At 42.4% G+C, this 19398-nt stretch overlaps 1 protein-coding gene and 1 non-coding gene across 5 annotated transcripts in view; both read right to left on the bottom strand.

Moving 5' to 3' along the window:
* Positions 1 to 19398, bottom strand: part of myo15b (myosin XVB) — a 160675-nt gene that overhangs the window by 118871 nt on the left and 22406 nt on the right. For all 4 annotated transcript variants that reach the window (XM_061809561.1, XM_061809562.1, XM_061809563.1 and 1 more), the window contains exons 12-16: positions 12681 to 12765; positions 8636 to 8668; positions 8176 to 8247; positions 7993 to 8090; positions 7728 to 7892 (exon numbers count right to left, since the gene is read on the bottom strand). In XM_061809561.1, coding sequence (XP_061665545.1) covers positions 7728 to 7892; positions 7993 to 8090; positions 8176 to 8247; positions 8636 to 8668; positions 12681 to 12765 — 453 coding nt within the window. The remainder of the gene's footprint in view (positions 1 to 7727; positions 7893 to 7992; positions 8091 to 8175; positions 8248 to 8635; positions 8669 to 12680; positions 12766 to 19398) is intronic.
* On the bottom strand, positions 13997 to 14069 carry trnat-ggu (transfer RNA threonine (anticodon GGU)). Its single transcript has one exon. It is a non-coding gene; the product is annotated as a tRNA-Thr (tRNA).

Below are 19398 nucleotides of genomic sequence, written 5' to 3'. Positions count from 1 at the left end.
GGGCCCAGATGTTCAAAAGATGAAATCTGGACCAAAATTATCCAGATTTCAAAATCACTTATTTTTTTGGGCTATTGTCCAAGATTACGTAATCCATTTTGCTTTTATCCCAGTTTCTGAAAGCAAAGTTGGATTCGATCTGTCTGATCCACATCAGCAACACAACAGTTGCTCTAGTTCTCATTTGACTTGACCAAATGCAGCCACAAAAACACCACCAAAAATGACTAACCCGAGGTTCTTTACACCCATTATCTTCATTCTCATCTCCATTTTCATTGCTGGTTTCTTACTCTATGTCCTCATGCCTTTGATCACACTGGCTTAAACTGAAAACGCTGAAAGTTCAGGACTCCCACTGGCTCCTTCTGTAGCTACTGCTAAAAACTAGTGAAACTGGCCACATATCCTTTTGACGTCACTCCCCAGAATGCATTGAAACGCAAACAACAACTGAGACCTAAGTAAAACAAAGTTTCATTTCTACATATGGACACTTTTTAAATGAGAATTTTAATTCTATTCTAACAGTAGTGTGAAGTGGTTTATCACGTCAACTGTATAAAATCAGATTGTATCTTGTTCTTTCAGAGTCATGAACCACAACTTGCAGTGGCAAATTGAGAGCTTCGTCTTTCGGCTTAGCTCTCTCTTTCCCACAATGGACGGATACAAAGTCCACATCACTGCTGACACTGCACTGATCCGCCTGTCGATCTCCAGCTCAATTTTTCCCTCACTCATGAACAAGACCCCAAGATATTTGGACTCCTCCATTTGGGGCAGGATCTCATCCCCAACCTGGAGAGGGCATGCCACCTGTTTCCAACCCAGCCCCATAGGACCACTTCTTCAGCTTGATGGCATCCCTCAGTGTTGGTGTCCACCAACGTGTTCGGGGTTTGCCGCCATGACAGGTACCGACCACCTTACGGCCAAAGCTCTGGTCGGCCCCTTCAGCAATGGAGGTGCAGAACATCATCCACTCTGACTCAATGTCCTCCACTTTCCCTAGAACATGAGCTAAGTTCTTTCGGAGATGGGACTTGAAATTCCTTCTGACAGGAATCTGCCAGTGATTCCCAGCACACCCTCACAATATGTTTGGGCCTGCCATGTCGGACTGGCATCTTCCCCACCATCATAGCCAACTCAGATGATAAGTTGAGAGCTCCATCCCCAATCTTCACCCAAGTGTCCAAGACTTGCGGCCCCAAGGCTGATGACACAATCAAAAAGCACTGGACATCCACACCTGCTTGGCGGTTCTCACTGGGGGCAGCACCAGAGTGGAGTCTTACCCCTCTCAAGAGGACGAATACCAGAGCCCAAGCGGTATGTAATGACAAGTCCAACTATATCTAGTCTGAACTTCTTGACCTCATGCACCAGCTTGGGCTCCTTCCCTGCCAGAGAGGGGACATTCCCTGCCCCTAGAGCTCGTTTCTGTAGTCAGGGACTGGATCGCCAAGGTCCTGGCTTTGGCTACAGCCCAGTTCACATTGCACCTGACTTCTATGGCCCCTCACACAGGTGGTGACCCCATGGGAATGGGGACCTATGTTACCCTTTTGGGCTGTGCTTGGCTGAGCCTCATGGGTGCAGGCTCACCCACCAGGTGCTCGCCTTCGAGCTCCACCTCCAAGCCTGGTTCCAGAGGGGGGCCATGGTGACCTGCGTCTGGGCAAGTGAAACCTGAATCCATTACTTTTTACTCATTGTAGGGGTTTTGGAAAGCAGATTCGCCGGCAGAAGAAGAAGAGGAATGCAGAGAGCCTACAAGTAAGCGTCGGGACTTTGAATGTTGGGACCATAATAGGAAAAGCTCAGGAGTTGGTTGACATGATGATGAGGAGAAAGGTTGATATATTGTGCATCCAAGACAGCAGGTTGAAAGGTAGTAAAGCTAGAAGTTTAGGAGCAGGGTTTAAATTATTTTACCATGGAGTAGATGCGAAGAGAATGGAGTCGGGGTTATTTTAAAGGAAGCGCTGGCAAAGAATGTTTTGAAGGTGAAAAGAGTATCAGATTAAGTGATGAGCCTGAAATTTGAAATTGAGGGTGTGATGTGTAACATGATTAGCGGCTATGCCCCAAAGGTAGGATGTGACCTAGAGTTGAAAGACAAACTCTGGAAGGAACGAGATGAAGTAGTGCTGAGCTTCCCAGACAGAGAGAGAGAGAGAGAGGTATGATTGCTACAGATTGTAGTTGACATGTTAGTGAAGGAAACAGGGGCAATGAAAAATTGATGGGTAAGCACGGCATCCAGGAAAGGAATTTTGAGGGACAGAAGGTGGTGGACTTTGCAAAAAGGATGGAAATGGCAGTAGTGAACACTTATTTCCTGAAGAGGCAGGAACATAGAGTAGCCTATCAGAGGGGAGGTAGAAGCACAATGGTGGATTATATTCGGAGCAGACAATATCATCTGAAGGTTACTGACTGTAATGTAGTTGTAGGGGAGAGTGTAGCTCGACAGCATAGGATGGTGGTGTGTAGGATGACTCTGGTGGTGTGTAGGAAGATTAAGAAGACAAAGGTAGAGCAAAGAACCATGTGCTGGAAGCTGAGAAAGGAAGAATGTTGTGTGGCCTTTCAGAAAGAGGTGAGACAGGCTCTCGATGGACAGGAGGAGCTCCCTGAAGACTGGAGTACTACTGGCAAGGTGATCAGAGAGACAGGCAGGAGAGCGCTTGGTGTGTCTTCTGGTAGGAAAAGGGAGAAGGAGACTTGGTGGTGGAACCCCAAAATACTGGAAGTCATACAAGGAAAGAGATTAGCGAAGTGGGACACCGAGAGGACTGAGGAGAGGAAAAAGGATTATGACGACATGTACACAAGGTTGGATACGAAAGAAGAAGAGAAGGATCTCCACAGGTTGGCCAGACAGGGATAGAGATCTGAATACTACAGTACCTTGTGAAAGTATTTGGCCCCCAAGAACTTTATATATATATATTTGTCAAGAATTAACAAGTGGGACACAATCGTGAAGGGGAATGAAATTTATTAGATATTTTGAACTTTTTTAACAAATAAAAACCTGAAAAGTGGGGTGTGCAATATTATTCAGCCCTCTTGCATTAATACATTGCAGCGCCACCTTTTGCTGCAAAAACAGCTGCAATTCGCTTGGGTTATCAATCACATCGCGAGACTGGAATTCTTGCCCATTCCTCTTTGCAAAACAGCTCGAGCTCACTGAGGTTGGATGGAGCGCTTTTGTGAACAGCAGTCTTTAGCTCTGCCCACAGATTCTCAATTGGATTCAGGTCTGGACTTTGTCTTGGCCATTCTAACACCTGGATACCTTTATTTGTGAACCATTCCATCGTAGATTTGGCTTTATGTTTTGGATCATTGTCCTTTTGGAAGATAAATCTCCGTCCCGGTCTCTGGTCTTTTGCAGACTCCAACAGGTTTTCATCCAGAATGGTCCTGTATTTGGCTCCATTCATCTTCCCATTAATTTTAAGTATCTTCCCTGTCCCTGCTGAACAAAAGCAGGCCCAAATAGTGAGGGTGCCACCAACATGTTTGACAGGAGGAATGGTGTGTTCAGGGTGATGAGCTGTGTTGGTTTTACGCCAAATTTATCGTTTTGCATTGTGGCCAAAAAGTTCGATTTTGGTTTCATCTGACCAGAGCAACTTCTTCCCCATGTTTGGTGTGTCTGCCAGGTGGCTTGTGGCAAACTTTAAATGAGACTTTTTATGGATATCTTTGAGAAATGTCTTTTTCTTCCCACTCTTCCATAAAGGCCAGATTTGTGCAATGTACGACTGATTGTTTTCATATAGACAGATTCTCCCTCATCAGCATTTGATCTCTGCAGTTCATCCAGAATGATCACGGGCCTCTTGGTTGCATCTCTGATCAGTCTTGTCCTTGTTCGAGGTGAAAATTTAGAGGGATGGCCGGGTCTTGGCACATTTGCAGTGGTCTGATACTCCTTCCATTTCAATATGATTGCTTGCACAGTGCTTCTTGAGATGTGTAGAGTTTGGGAAATCTTTTTGTATCCAAATCCAGCTTTAAACTTCTCCACAACAGTATCTCGGACCTGCCTGGTATGTTCCTTGGCCTTCATGATTCTCTCTGCACTTTAAACAGAACCCTGAGACTCTCACAGAGCAGGTGCATTTATACGGAGAGTTGATTACACACAGGTGGATTCTATTGATCATCATCAGTCAACATTGGATCATTCAGAGATCCTCACTGAACTTCTGGAGTGAGTTTCTGCACTAAAAGCAAAGGGGCCAAATAATATTGCACACCCCACTTTTCAGTGTTTTATTTGTTAAAAAATAAATAATAATCAATAATCCAATAAATTTTGTTTCATTTCACAATGGTGTTCACTTGTTGTTGATTATTGACAAAAAATAAAATGTTTATATCTTTATGTTTGAAGTGTGAAATGTGGCGAAACGTTGAAAAGTTCAAGGGGGTCGAATATGTTCACAAGGCACAGTACTATTTTCTGCTTTCTGCCATTGTTAGGACACTCACTCACATCCTGCTGGTTCAATCAGTATTAGTATTAAAGTATTTTTAGACCATCTTACAATTCATCACTTTAAACTGCTTTCTATGCACAATTGTCATTGGACTGGTCTATAATTGGAACCGCAAACGCGTAAAGGCCCGCTGTACATGGTTAACATAACGTTGGCACACTTTTCTCTTACCTGTTCTAAATGAAGAAGATCTTACATCTTGCATGACTCTTATAAAGAATAGTTCCTATAAACAGAAATATCTCTTGTTCTTTGTTCTTGTTGCTTTGTTATTCTTTGTTCTGAATGTTGTACAAGGGCAGCAATGACTGCCAGAGAGAAATTCCTTGTGTGTTTTTACACACTTGGCCAATAAAGCTGATTCTGATTCCGGAGTGTTTCTGATAGGGGACCCCAATTTGTTTCAAATTTTATGAAAAAAAAAAAATGATTAGAAAGGGGGAAGTTAGAAATGCCCTTAAGAGGATGAAAAATGGAAAAGCAGTTTGTCCTGATGACATAGCTGTGGAGGTATGGAAGCAATTTGGAGGCGTGGCTGTGGAGTTTTTGACCAACTTATTCAACAGAATACTCGTGGACAAGAAGATGCCTGAAGAATGGAGGAAAAGTGTGCTTGTTCCCATTTTTAAGAAAAAAAAGGCGATGTGCAGAGCTCTGGGAATTTTAGAGGAATAACGAGCCACACAATGAACATATGGTAAAGTGATTGGAGGCTAGACTCAGGACAGAAGTAAGTATCTGCGAGCAACAGTATGGTTTCATGCCTAGAAAAAGTACCACAGATGCATTATTTGCCTTGAGGATGCTAGTGAAAAAGTATAGAGAAGGTCAGAAGGAGCTACATTGTTTCTTTGTGGATCTAGAGAAAGCCTGACAGACTACCAAGAGACAAACTGTGATACTGCATGCGTAGTTATGGTGTGGCGGAGAAATGCCAGAATAGTACAGGACATGTATAAGGCCAGCAGAATAGTGGTGAGGTGTGCCGCAGGTGTGACAGAAGAATTCAAGGTGGAGGTGGGACTGCATCAGGGATTAGCTCTGAGCCCCTTCCTGTTTGCTTTGATAATGGATAGGTTGACAGATGAGGATAGATTGGAATCCCCTTGGACCATGATGTTCACAGATGATATTGTGATCTGCAGCGAAAACAGGGACCAGGTGGAGGAACAATTAGAACGATGGAGGCATGCACTGGAAATGTGAGGAATGCCAAAGAGCGAGAGGAAGAACAAGGAGAAAGTTCATGGATGTTGTGAGGGAAGACATGAGGAAAGTTGGTGTTAGAAAGGAATATCCAGGAGATAGGCTTAGATAGAAAAAGATGACACACTGTGGAGACCCATAAGGGGAAAAGCCGAAAGGAAAAGAAGAAGAAGAAGTTAGTGGTTTTGGGAGCCATACTTTGTCTGGACCCTCACTTAGAGCCTTTTTGCCATGGGTGAGCCTACCACGTGCATTGGGTGGTCTTCCTCGGATCATCGGGGCACACAAACCCCTCTCATAATTGTTGTTGTAGCTGTTGTTTTTTATTTTTATCCAAGCAATCCCATTCCTACTAAAACATTTTAACACAAACTGGTTTGAGTCAGAGTAAAACCAAGACTGGATTATAATCCATCCATCCATTTTGTAAAACTGTTTATTTTGGTTAAGATTGTGGGGCATTGGATCCTATTTTAGGGCGAAAAGCAAAGGAAATCTTGGACACCAATCAGTCTCAGAGGACATATAAACCACGTGGACAACCATTTGCACTCACATTCACCCTGTCGCTGAGGGGAACTGAACCCACCCTGCACGAACCAAAGCAATCAGTGACTCGATTTCATGATCTAATATGATTTCATAACGTGTTTTTGGTTTTCAAGAATCAATCCATGATCCAAAATGTTACCTCGGAGTACCTGATTACCTCTGAACAACTGGGCCCTGCGGTATCTTCCACAGGACAGAACACAAACAAACATCTTTCAAAATAATATTATTTCCACAAGCTAACTATGCAATGAATTCCACATTATTATGCTGATGATGTTTTTCTCATAACTTCCAAAATAGTTGCGACAGTTAGCATAACTTTTAATTCATCAACCGTCAGATCACTGTGTGATTCAAACAAAATTGAATTCACCTCCCAATGTTCAGTGATTTTTGGAAAAAAAATGCAAGACGGAACTAAAAATAATCTTTTTAAAAAAAATCTGCATCAGTAAGGGATTATATTTATCAAAATCAAAAGGTATTTCAATCAAAAACATTGTAAGTTACGTTAAATTCCACAATACGACCCTTTAAATCATATCAGCTTCACAATTTGTCCAAGGGTTCCAGTTCCATTCATGTGTGTTTGATGTATTTGCACTTGGTAGCAGTGAATGAGTTTTTGAAGTAAGCACTAACTCATAGTGGCAATGTAGAATTTCAAGGCTCTTCTTTGAAGAATATTTACCAATTACACCATACAAAGTGCTGCTTGTTGTCAAGTGAGTGGAGCTCCAAGACACCATATAGCACTTGTTTCTCAAGTTTTGGCTTGGAGGTCAAAGCTGAAACCTGGCCAATCAACGGCTTGTATCTCGAAAAACACATGACTCAGGTCACTCGTATCTTATGGCACTGTTGTATTACTATGTATTTTGTTTATGATTCTCTTGTATGGCAGCTGTAATGGTACTGTTTATATAGTATTTTGCACTCTGTCATTGCAGGATTTATCTATTCTGTTTTCTGGAATCAAATTTCTATCTCTAAAACTTGTTTGAGCCACCCTTCCAATAAAATCAGGATAATCTTGAGTTTTACCATAAAAAAATAACCTTATCTCCACCTTGCAGTTTTGAAATATCCAAGAACAGCATTTGAACATGATTCAGGGAGGGAATGGATTACCAAGTACATATCCCAGCTTCCTTGGGATCAGGATCATATACCTTGATTTGAAATACTCTATTTTGAGACTTGATCCAAGAACAATCTGATCCAAGTTCAGTAATATTAATCACTGGGACCCTGACAGTACAGGTCTAAGGATTAGTCAGGCACTCGAGCCCTTCATTGTGTATTGTCATGATTCTTTGATGTAATGGCTCAAAATCAAATCCATCTAATAAAGCACAGCAATAACATAATGTCCCCTTCCTGTTGCTATACCACAGAATTAACATTTACAATTATTAGAAGTCATGCACTCCAATTTACCTCTGGTAAAAAGTGACTAAGATGGCCTCCAGGTTGAGATTGAGGGGAAGAAGTGAGTGTGCGTCTCTGGCGCTCTTCCTGCGTCCTCTGCTGTTCCCTCAACCTCTGCTGATCTTCTGTCTGCTGTTGGGACAGAGTCATTGCCTGCATAGTCATCTGCTGGGCCTATGGAGAGAAACCAGGAACAGGTGAGAAATACTGTATTGGAGGATCTGATGATTTAAAAAAAAAATGATGTAATGAAAAAAAGTTTGTTTATCCGAACCATAAGCAGAGCCTGCTGGTTGATGAGGGCTTGCTGTGTTGCTGCCAGCTGCATGGGGTCAGGGATTGAGGCAGCCGGAGCCTGAGGTATCATCATGGCTTTGTGAAGATTATGATAGGCAGGGGAAGATTAACAATGAAGTGCCAAACAATGAAGTCCAAGATAGAAATGTGGAGTCAGTACCTGGCATGGTGGGTATGGCTGTCATAGGTGGGATCATACCGTAGCTTGGCATTGATGGGCTGACTGGCAGTCCTAGACATGAATCACATTGAGGCATTATAATGGGCCACATTAGAATATATACCTTGGTTTTGAAGTGATGGTTCCTTTACCAAATTTATCTTATGTGTAAAATCGCTTACATCCCATCAGAATGTGGCCAAAGCTAGGAGTAATGAATGGTTAATTATGTGGCCTGCAATTGGCTGGTGACTAGCTCAGGGTGTACCCTGCCTCTCACCAGGATAGCGGGATAGGCCCCAGCATATCCGTGACCCTAATGAGGATAAACGATATGGAAAATAGATGAATTATGACAAGCTATAACAGCCCATGGAAAATAATGTGGAGGACTGGATCTAGCTTGGAGGCATTGAATTGGACAACTGTGTATTAAGGGAATGAGCAATGAGCCACTTACCCATAGGATAGCCTGACATTAAAGTAGACATACCTAGAAAACAGAATGATGAGCTTTCATTACATAGAATCAATTGTTTATAACAGTAGAGGAAAGGAATGACATTTTATAAAATGAAAAAATATGCATGTCTAGAAATGTTTGAATGGTATATAGGCCTTCTTTTTCCTTTGGGTTGTCCTTTTCGGGATCGCCACAGCGTGTCATCTTTATCCATCTAAGCCTATCTCGTGCATCTTCTTCTCTAACACCCACTGTCCTCATGTCCTCCCTCACAACATCCATCAACCTTTTCTTTGGTCTTCTTCACACTCTTTTGCCTGGCAGCTCCATCCTCAGCACCCTTCTACCAATATACTCACTCTCTCGTCTCTGAACATGTCCAATCCATCTAAATCTGCTCTCTCTAACATTGTCTCCAAAACATCCAACTTTGGCTGTTCCTCTAATGAGCTAGTTTCTAATCCTATCCAACCAGTGCACCCCAAGCGAGAACCTCAGCATCTTCATTTCTGCTAACTCCAGTTCTTCCTGTTGTTCCTTCAGTGCCATGGTCTCTAATCCGTACATCATGGCGGGCCTCACCACTGTTTTATAAACTTCGCACATCATCTCTCGCATCTCTCTCGTTCTTAAAAGTGGGGACTGGCACACTTTTCTGCCATTCTTCTGGCATCTTCTCTCCTGCAAGTATTCCATTGAGAAAGTTGGTCAAAAGCTCCACAGCAACCTCTCCAAATTGCTTCCATACCTCCACTGGTATGTCATCAGGACCGTCTTTCCATTTTTCATTCTGTTCAGTGGCTTTCTAACTTCCCCCTTACTAGTCATTGGCACTTCCTGGTCATTCACACTTGCCTTTTCAACTCTACGTTCTCTCCCATTATCTTCATTCAATAACTTCTCAAAGTACTCTTTCCATCTACCTCGCACACTACTGGCAAACAGTCAACATATTTCCATCGCTATCCTTGATCACTTTTACTTGCTGCACATCCTTCCCATCTCTATCCCTCTCTCTGGCCACCCTGTAGAGATCCTTTTCTCCCTCTTTCATATCCAACTTGATGTTCATGTCAAATGTTTGAATGGTGTATAAATAATTCTGTTTTTTTCCCCATGTGTTTAAAAGGGATGTAAAGTATTCAATGCACATTTTGCCTATATTATACAGTTATTTATGCTGAATTTGAATCTGAAATCCATTGTGAAGAAACCATTTTTATTTTCGATTATCGGCAAAAATTGATCACACATTGCAAGATTCCCTGGAAATACATGACCACAAACCGGAAAACCCCAAAAAAGGACATGAGAAGTTGAGATCAACATCATGGCGGCCATTCAAATGCATTCTAAGAACGACGCTGGATTTTCCAATAGTTCGAGCGATGGACATGATTCTGAAGGGTCGCACGAAGACGGTGAAGAATATGAGTGTTATAAAGGCGTTAAAGGATGTATTTGAGCCAGTTAGACAGAACACATGATCAAATGCAGACAAAATAGCTGGTGATGAAGGTGCCAAGCAAGCACTCAGACCCAGGGTGGACGACATCCCTCATGTTGGAACAGTGACTGGTAGGCATTTGTGAAGTTATTGTTTTGTTCATTTAGCCATAAACCGATTAATAGTAATGGCTTTGATATCCTGAATGTATATACAAAGGTTTCAGTCTTGTTTCAAAACTATGCAAACGCCCTGTATTTACTCCAAGTTGGTATATTTTCACAAATAAGGATTTTAATGAACGAAATCTTTTTAAAATGTCACGTTAATTTAAGAACAATAGCTGTACACAGAACAATAACCATAAATGTAATTTCATGTGTTAAACTGATGCCATAACCAGACAGTACACAGAACCATCCATCGCCATTTTAGCCACAATTTTCACAAGATTTCCTGAGCAAAACCCCTAAACTTTATACTGGAAGCTGTAAACCGGTATCTTGTAGTTTTGTTTGGGCACTAAATGCTTAAAATAGAAATGTAAATGGGGTGGATGGTTCTTTGTACTGGAATGATATGGATCTTTGAGCTGTAAAAATTTGTGAATGTGAACAGATTTTAATTTTTTTAATTATATCCACACGTGTGCATCTAAATGCTGCACACCCATGGAAACAACAGAAAAAAGTTGTTATTGCCATGAGAGACATATTCACCAGAAAATGGAACATTATCCAGACCATCTGCTGCAGTGCACCCAGGTTTTATTGCCAGCTGTCTAAACTCATGAGTACTTGAGGTTCCCGATCTACAATTCAGGCGACAGTATCAGCGCTGTTTGGATTTTCCACAACAACAGCGGGGGCTGAGCTTGTCAAACCATGTCCAGGTTCAGCAGCTGATCCAAGTTCTCATTTGTTCTCTTTAGCAACACCGATCAGGTCAGATGTTTGAACTCGGTGTATGGTAGGCACTGATCCAGGTTTTAACAGTTTTTTTTACATTTAAAACCTATCTCAGACATGACTCCGCCAGTAAAATACTCCGGGTTAAAATGTTCACTGCATATGACAGACTGCTGACCGGGTTTGGAAAAATGTGCTTTGTTTGCACAAACCTGACCCACTGTTTTCTGAGGCTTGGTTCTTTGGAAAAATAATGTAGACTGTGATCAGAATAATTCAAATTGCTACAAAACCAAACCACACACATCTTCACCACTTTTACAGATTGGTTTTAGCTAACAATCACTGAGGAATTCTCGAAACAAAGGGGTTTTTCTTCTGCGTCAACAAGCAATTCTACAACTATAAGATAGTCCCACAATAGCAGGTCTTCTCACTGTGAACTCAGAGGTAAGGCGCGGGAAGGGAGGTGTTTTTCGGGTACGGGAAATTAGGTCAAAGTTCACAGACTTTAATTAAAAAATACTATTTTCGGGAAAAACATCGAACAAGTTATACCTTTTATATGCTCTGAATGAGCTGCAGCTGTTTAATACTCTTTTTGGTCCAGTCAGACGACCATTACAGTAGTCAAGTCTACTTGCGATAAAATCATGGATGAGCTTTTCCTAGTATGCTTGACAGGTACAAGCCTTCACTCTAGATATATTCTTCAGATGGTAGAAGGCAGTTTATGTGATTGATTTGATAAGATTGTTGAAAGTCAGGTCGGAATCAATCAGAATACCAAGGTTTCGGACTTGGTCTTTGGTTTATAAAGATAGAGAGTCCAGGTGTTAACTAAGAGCAATTCTCTTTTCTTTATTGCCAAAAACAATTGTCTCAGTTTGTTGTGATTTAGTTGAAGAAAATTTTGGCTCATCCAGTTATTTATCTGATTTAGACAGTGGCATAATACCTTAATTGAACTGTAGATGGGATGCTAAATGGGAGATTTGAGATTGGTCTATAGCTTTCTCACATGGAATCGTCCAGTGCTCAGTTTTTTTTTTTTTTTTTTTTTTTTTTTTTAGAAGAGGCTTTTAAGAGCTTTGGGAAACTTGCCAGACTGAAGTGAGCAATTGATTATTTGCTGCAAATCAGGTAGCACTGACTTCAGAATAATTTTGAAAAAGTCATATGGGATTGAGTCTCGACAGCTCGTTGATGGTTTCAACTGCTGAACAGTTTTCTGTACAGTTTTTGGGTCAAATGTATCAAATTCTGACAAGTTGATGGAGTTTTCTCTGTTTGGCGTCAGATGTAAAATAATCCTACCCTTTTGCTGATTTGTGCTGACATCTGGTCTGATGGATTATATTTTTTCACTAAAATCACAAGGAAACTCAGCGCATTTGCCAGATGTTCCGAGTTCTGGATCCATCTCATTCGGGGTGTTGTAAGCTTGTCAAGTGTGAATGGTTATATCTTCCTCTGTGCACTGTGATTGGCCTGAAACCATTTCAGTTATTACCCACCTTTCTTCCCGATGATAGGTGGAATAGGGTCCACCCTTGTGTGGATGAGTGGCTTGGAAAATGGACGGATGGATGGAAGGATGAATGGATTTTGTCATAATAAACATTTTTTTCATGCAATAACGATGGTCTGCAGATCAATTTCGTGTAGATAAAAGTTTTGTACCGACCAGAAGTATAGGATCCAGGCTGCATGGGTCCAATGCCTCCTGCACCTCTCATCTTGCGGTTTAACACAGCTACTCTTTCCACATCCTTCACAAAAGAAATTTGTTGGTCATATTTATACAAAAATTTAAAGCATTTTTTTGTGAGTAAAAAATATATTTAAATGCAGAAGTAAATGATAAACCAATGACATTCACAATTCTTTTCACTTATAAAAAAAATTATTGGTGGATTAATAAATATCGTGAATAAGTTTCTCTTCATGAGCCTGCACATAATCAGTGTCGGAAATGTATCCAAATGAATTGTTGGAACAATTTGGTGTGTCAAATGTTTGTTGTTTTTGCTACATAATGGCTAATTAAACAGTATATTTAAAACTACTGTGTTTTGATGCGAATAAACTATTGGGAATGAAATAGAGAGAAATTAACAACCAATTTAACTTACAACATTGCACCTGCCAGTGTGGCTCCCTTCAGAATGTGCTCCCTGGTAATTTATACGTTTGTGTGGTTTTTGGTAATCTCGAGATCCAAGTGCACAAGAAATTACTTGTTAACCATCACAGAGTCTTCAGATGTTTTTTTTTTTTTTGACAACTGTCACCAATTTGCTGAATCTTTTCCCATTGTTAATTGTTGGTACTCTAAATGGCATGGTGAAAACGGCACAGAGGCTCATGATCTGGCACACCAGTTCAACTCCACAGGAGGGGACACAGAGTGGCGCTTCTGTCGATTCATTTCGCGAATCTACGCTCCCAAGAAATAAAAATGGATGCACTTCAACTTCTGATCAAGACCTGAAAAGACTTTGGACGTTCTGCCGCAGTTACAATTGCTCACTAATTACAAGCGACAATCATCCCCTGAGTAGATAACAATAATCTTGAACAGCTTACACTGCAGATTTGAATATGACACTTTCCCTCTACACACCCACCAAGTCGCATCACCTTACACTTCAACATCTCCAACTCCACCATTTACAATTCACGAACAGGACGTGAGGCAGGTGTTCAAACAACAAAAGTTGTCAAATTCGTGAAGTTTCCAGATGACACTACATTCTTCTTTTCCTTTCGGCTTGTCCCGTCAGGGGTCGTCACAGTGTGTCATCTTTTGCCATCTTAGCCTATCTCCTGCATCTTCCTCTCAAACCCCAACTCCCCTCATGTCTTCCCTAACTGTGTGTTTCTTTCGGCTTGTCCCTTTCGGGGTCGCCACAGCGTGTCATCTCAGATGAACGCATATATATGTTTGGCACAATTTTTACGCCGGATGCCCTTCCTGACGCAACCCTTCTCAGGGAGTGGAGGCCCCAGTGGGATACGAACCCACAACCTCTGGTTTACCAAACCAGTGCTCTAACCACTGAGCTACGGGGCCTCCCCCCTCATGTCTTCCCTAACAACATCCATAAACCTTCTCTTTGGTGTTCCTCTCGCTCTTTTTGGGAGCTCCATCCTCAGCATCCTTCTGTACTCGCTCTCTCGCCTCTGAACATGTCCAAACCATCGAAGACTGCTCTCTCGAATCTTGTCTCCAAAACATCCAACTTTGGCTGTCCCTCTAATGAGCTCATTTCTAATCCTATCCAACCTGGTCACTCCGAGCGAGAACCTCAACATCTTCATTTCTGCCACCTCCATTTCTGCTTCCAGTTGTTTCTTCAGTGCCACGGTCTCTAATCCGTACATCATGGCCGGCCGTACCACTGTTTTGTAAACTTTGCCCTTCATCCTATCAGAGACTCTTATGTCACATAACACACCAGACACCTTTCACCAGCTGTTCCAACCTGCTTGGACCCGTTTCTTCATTTCCTTACCACACTCACCATTGCTCTGGATTGTTGACCCTAAATATTTGAAGTCGTCCACCCTCGCTATCTCTTCTCCTTGTAGCCTCACTCTTCCCCCTCCACTTTTCTTATTCACGCACATATATTCTGTTTTACTTCGGCTAATCTTCATTCCTCTCCCTTCCAGTGCATGTCTCCATCTTTCTGATTGTTCCTCTGCATGCTCCCTGCTTTCACTGCATATCACAATATCATCTGCGAACATCATGGTCCAAGGGGATTCCAGTCTAACCTCATCTGTCACCCTATCCATTACCACTGCAAACAGGAAGGGGCTCAGAGCTGATCCCTGATGCAGTCCCACCTCCACCTTAAATTCCTCTGTCACACCTAAGGCACACCTCACCATTGTTCTGCTGGCATCATACATGTCCTGTACTATTTTAACATACTTCTTTGCCACACCAGACTTACGCATGCAGTACCACAGTTCCTCTCTTGGTACTCTGTCATAGGCTTTCTCTAGATCTTCTCTGTACTTTTCCACTAGCATCCTCAAGGCAAATAATGCATCTGTGGTACTCTTTCTAGGCATGAAACCATACTGTTGCTCGCAGATACTTACTTCTGTCCTGAGTCTAGCCTCCACTACTCTTTCCCATAACGTCATTGTGTGGCTCATCAACTTTATTCCTCTATAGTTCCCACAGCTCTGAACATCCCCTTTGTTCTTAAAAATGGGAACTAGAACACTTTTCCTCCATTCTTCAGGCATCTTTTCGCCCGCTAGTATTCTGTTGAATAAGTTGGTCAAAAACTCCACAGCCATCTCTCCAAATTGCTTCCATGCCTCTACCGGTAGGTCATCAGGACCAACTGCCTTTCCATTTTTCATCCTTTGTAGTGCCTTTCTGACTTCCCCCTTAGTAATCATTTCCACTTTCTGGTCCTTCACTCTTGCCTCTTCAACTCTTCCTTCTCTCTCATTTTCTTCATTCATCAACTTCTCAAAGTATTCTTTCCATCTATTAGCACACTACTGGCAGATGACACTACAGTCATCGGTCTAATTAAAGACGGCTACGAGTCTGCGTATCAATAGCAAGTGGCAAGACTGGAGCTTTGGTGTAGCCAGCACAACTTGGCATTGAACACTCTCAACACTGTAGAAATGATTGTGGACTTCAGGAGGGATCATTCACCACAGCTGCCCCTCACGCTGTCCAACTGTCTTTTTTCAACTGTCAAGACCTTAAAGCTGCTCTAAATGCTAGAAGAGACTGCATCTTTGCACAAAAATGTTTCTTATCAGGAATAGTTCCCTTTTGACTGAACTTCTATTGTTCCTCATTCTTGTGAGTTTGTTTGTTCTTCTCTGTACTCAACATGAATGTCGTACCAGAGCAGCACTGACTGCGGGAGACAAATTCCTTGTGTCTTGTTTCATACTCGGCCGTTAGACCTAATTTTGATTCTGATGTCTTTTGTCTGATGTCTTGTGACACATCTAAAGTTTGTAAACCAAGAAACAAAGAAGAATATGAAAATATGAAAAATAAAAAAAAACTAACAAGTCAAAACATGGCAGTTTTTTCAACTATATCAACTATCACATTTTCATATTCCTGCATTTAAAACCACATATATTCACATTAACATGGGCTTGCTGCGGGGAAAAAAAAAATCTAATCAGTCTTTGAAATACAAACGTGTCATTTACTGCTCTGACTTGCCTGAGAAGCATCTTCGGGAAAGGAAACGTATAGCATGATTGCCCGACCGGGCAAGTGGGAATTTTCACAGAAATATCGTAAGTTTGCATTTATTAAAAAATTATTGTGTCCGAGTCAATAGTTTTAATAATTCATGGCTGACGTTGCGTGAAACGTGACAACAACAGCAAAACATGCAAGTTTCTGATTCGCATGAGCTCGACTGAACAAGCCAATGGGCTGCCTTCTCGTGCTTTAGTCAAGAATAGATAGATTTCCAATTATGCCATCTTGTGTGTTGTAGAGTTCGGAGAATACAGGTGAATGGTGAAGCGTGAATTTTTTTTTATCATTAATCCATCCGATTGATCTAGGGTGGTGGTGACGTCAATGGAATCCTATCCATAGTTGAACATCGAAATACAATCAAGGAAAATCTGAGGGAAGAAAGTCCGACTTATTATATTTTTTTTATACAAATGGTAAGTGATGTCATCGATGACAATAATATTTTGACATGACACAATTAGTCATTAAAGTATATGCTGTGATGAAACGGGGACGCACAAAAGGGAAAACCGACTGACATATTGTTGAAGGCTGCATCCGGTCAAATCCACCTGTTTCAAATTACACACTGATTGGCAATTCATAGTTCCTACTGAGTTGTCCTGAGGAAGATGACTTGCTAGATTTTCTGATCAATAAAACATTTTTTAGTATTTTATTCACCTGTCATTTGCTAAAAGTCATTATTTTGTCATGTTGTTTGTTAGTCATTTGTTATTGTGCCAACCTTTTGCCATATATTTTTAAATTACCTAGTCATTTGTTAAAAGTCATTATTTAGTATTTAGTCATTTTATTTGTTAGTCATTTGTTATTGTGCCAATTTTTTTACCATATTTTTTAAATGTAGATTTATATTTTTATTATTTTATTCATTTTTTTGCCACATGGATGCAATAAACGATAACAAAACCTATCATATATTTTATATGATGTAGGGATTATCACCAGTTGCTATAAAAGCATGTAATATTTGTTGAAAGTTATGGCAAGTGGGCTTTCGGATGGGGCAAGTGAGATTTAGATTCACTTGCCCAATAGGGCAAGTAGCTGCAAAAGTTAATGTTGAGCCCTGATAAGCCTTCCTTTTTCCAGAAATCCTTACCAAAGAGCAGTAATCCCTCATTTATTGTGGTTAATTGTTACCAGAACCAACTACAAATAGTGAAAAAAAATAGCGGGGGATGTATGTTTATGTGGGTACCAAAAATTTTAAAATATGTAAACAGTATTTGTAGTTTCCCCTCCTTGATCGTATCGTGGTGGAGGGCCAGACAAAGTACAACTCTGAAACCCCTATGACGAGTGCTAATGTTGGATCTTGGTTTCCCTTGCCTGGATGTTGGTCACCAGGGGATCCCTTTTGAGCCAGGGAAGGAGGTTGGGCTCGAAGGCGAGCGCCTCGTGGCCGGGCCTGCACCCATGCTGTATAGCACGAAAGGGTAACATGGGTCCCCTTTCCCATTGACTCACCACCTGTGAGAGAGGCCATAGGGGTCGGGTGCGATGTAAGCTGGGTGGTGGCCAAAGGCGGGGACCTTGGGGATCTGATCCCCAGCTACAGAAACTAGTTCAAGGGACATGGAATGTCACCCATTTGGCAGGGAAGGAGCCCGAGTTGGTGTGTGGTCAAGAAATTCTGACTAGATATAGTCGGTATTGCCTCTACACACCACTTGGGCTCTGGTACCACTCCTCTTGAGAGCGGTTGGACTCTGTCCCACTCTGGAGTTGCCCACGGTGAGAGACGCCGAGCAGGTGTGGGTATACTTATTTTTCAGGTCCTGTACGTGGGAGTTTACCCCAATTGATGAGAGGGTAGCCTCCCTCCAGCTTCAGGTAGGGGATGGGTCCTAACTGTTATTTGTGCCTCTGCACCAAACAGGAGTTCAGAGTACCCACCATTTTTGGAGTCCTGAGAGGGAGTGCTGGAGAGTGTTCCCTCTGGGTACTCCACATTCTGGTAGGGTACTTCAATGCTCATGTGGGGAATGACAGTGAGACCTGGAAGGGTGTGATTGGGAATAACGCCCCCCCTCCCCGCCACCGCCCCACGTCAGATTCGGAGTGGTGTTCTGTTCATGGACTTCTGTGCTCATCACGAATTGTTCATAACGAAAACCATGTTCAGGCATAAGGGTGTCCACAAGTGCACCTGGCACTAAGATACTTGGGGCCGCAGTTTGAAGATCGACTTTGTAGTCGTGCCATTGGACTTGTGACCACATGCCTTTGATACTCGGGTGAAGAGAGGGGCACAGGTATCAACTGATGAACACCTGGTGGTGAGTGTGCTCTGATGGTGGGGGAAGATGTCGATACAAAGTGGCAGGCCCAAACGTATTGTGAGAGTGTGCTGGCACGGCTGGCAAATGCCCCTGTCAGAAGGAATTTCAACTCCTACCTCCGAAAGCACTTTGCTCACGTTCCTGGGGAGGTGGGGGACATTAAGTTTGAGTGGACGATGTTATGCGTCTTCATTGATGAGGCAGCAGATTGGAGCTATGGTCGTAAGGAGGTCGGTTGACACCCCCTGAACACATTGCTGGACACCAACAGTGAGGGATGCTATTAAGCTGAAGGAGTCTTATTGGGCACTTTTGGCCTCTGCGACTCCCGAGGCAACTGATAGGTACCGGCTGGCCAAGCAGAATGCAGCCTTGGTGGTCACTGAGGCAGAAACCCGGGTATGGGAGGAGTTCAGTGAGGCCGTGGAGAACGGCTTCAAAACAGCTTTGAGGAAATTCTGGTCCATTGTTCGGCATCTCAGGAAGGGGGAAGCAGTGCACCATCAACACTGTGTATATTGGGGATGGGGCACTGCTGACCTCATTTTAGGATGTTGTGAGTCGGTGGGGACAATACTTCAAAGATCTCCTCAAGCTCCCAACACATTTTCCCATGAGGAAGCTGAGTCTGGGTTCTCTGAGGCAGACTATTCTATCTCTGGAGTTGTGGTCACCAAGGTGGTTGAAAAGCTCCTTAGTGGCAGGGCCCCGGGGGTGGTTGAAATTCGGCCAGAGTTCCTAAGGGCTCTGGATGTTGTGGGGCTGTCCTGGTTAACACGCCACTGCAACATCATGTGGAGATCGGGGACAGTGCTTCTTGATTGGCAGACTAGGGTGGTGCTCCC

Source organism: Syngnathoides biaculeatus, chromosome 22 (genome assembly GCF_019802595.1).
Source record: "Syngnathoides biaculeatus isolate LvHL_M chromosome 22, ASM1980259v1, whole genome shotgun sequence".
Classification (NCBI taxonomy): domain Eukaryota; kingdom Metazoa; phylum Chordata; class Actinopteri; order Syngnathiformes; family Syngnathidae; genus Syngnathoides; species Syngnathoides biaculeatus.
This window is presented reverse-complemented; position numbering and strand designations above follow the sequence as displayed.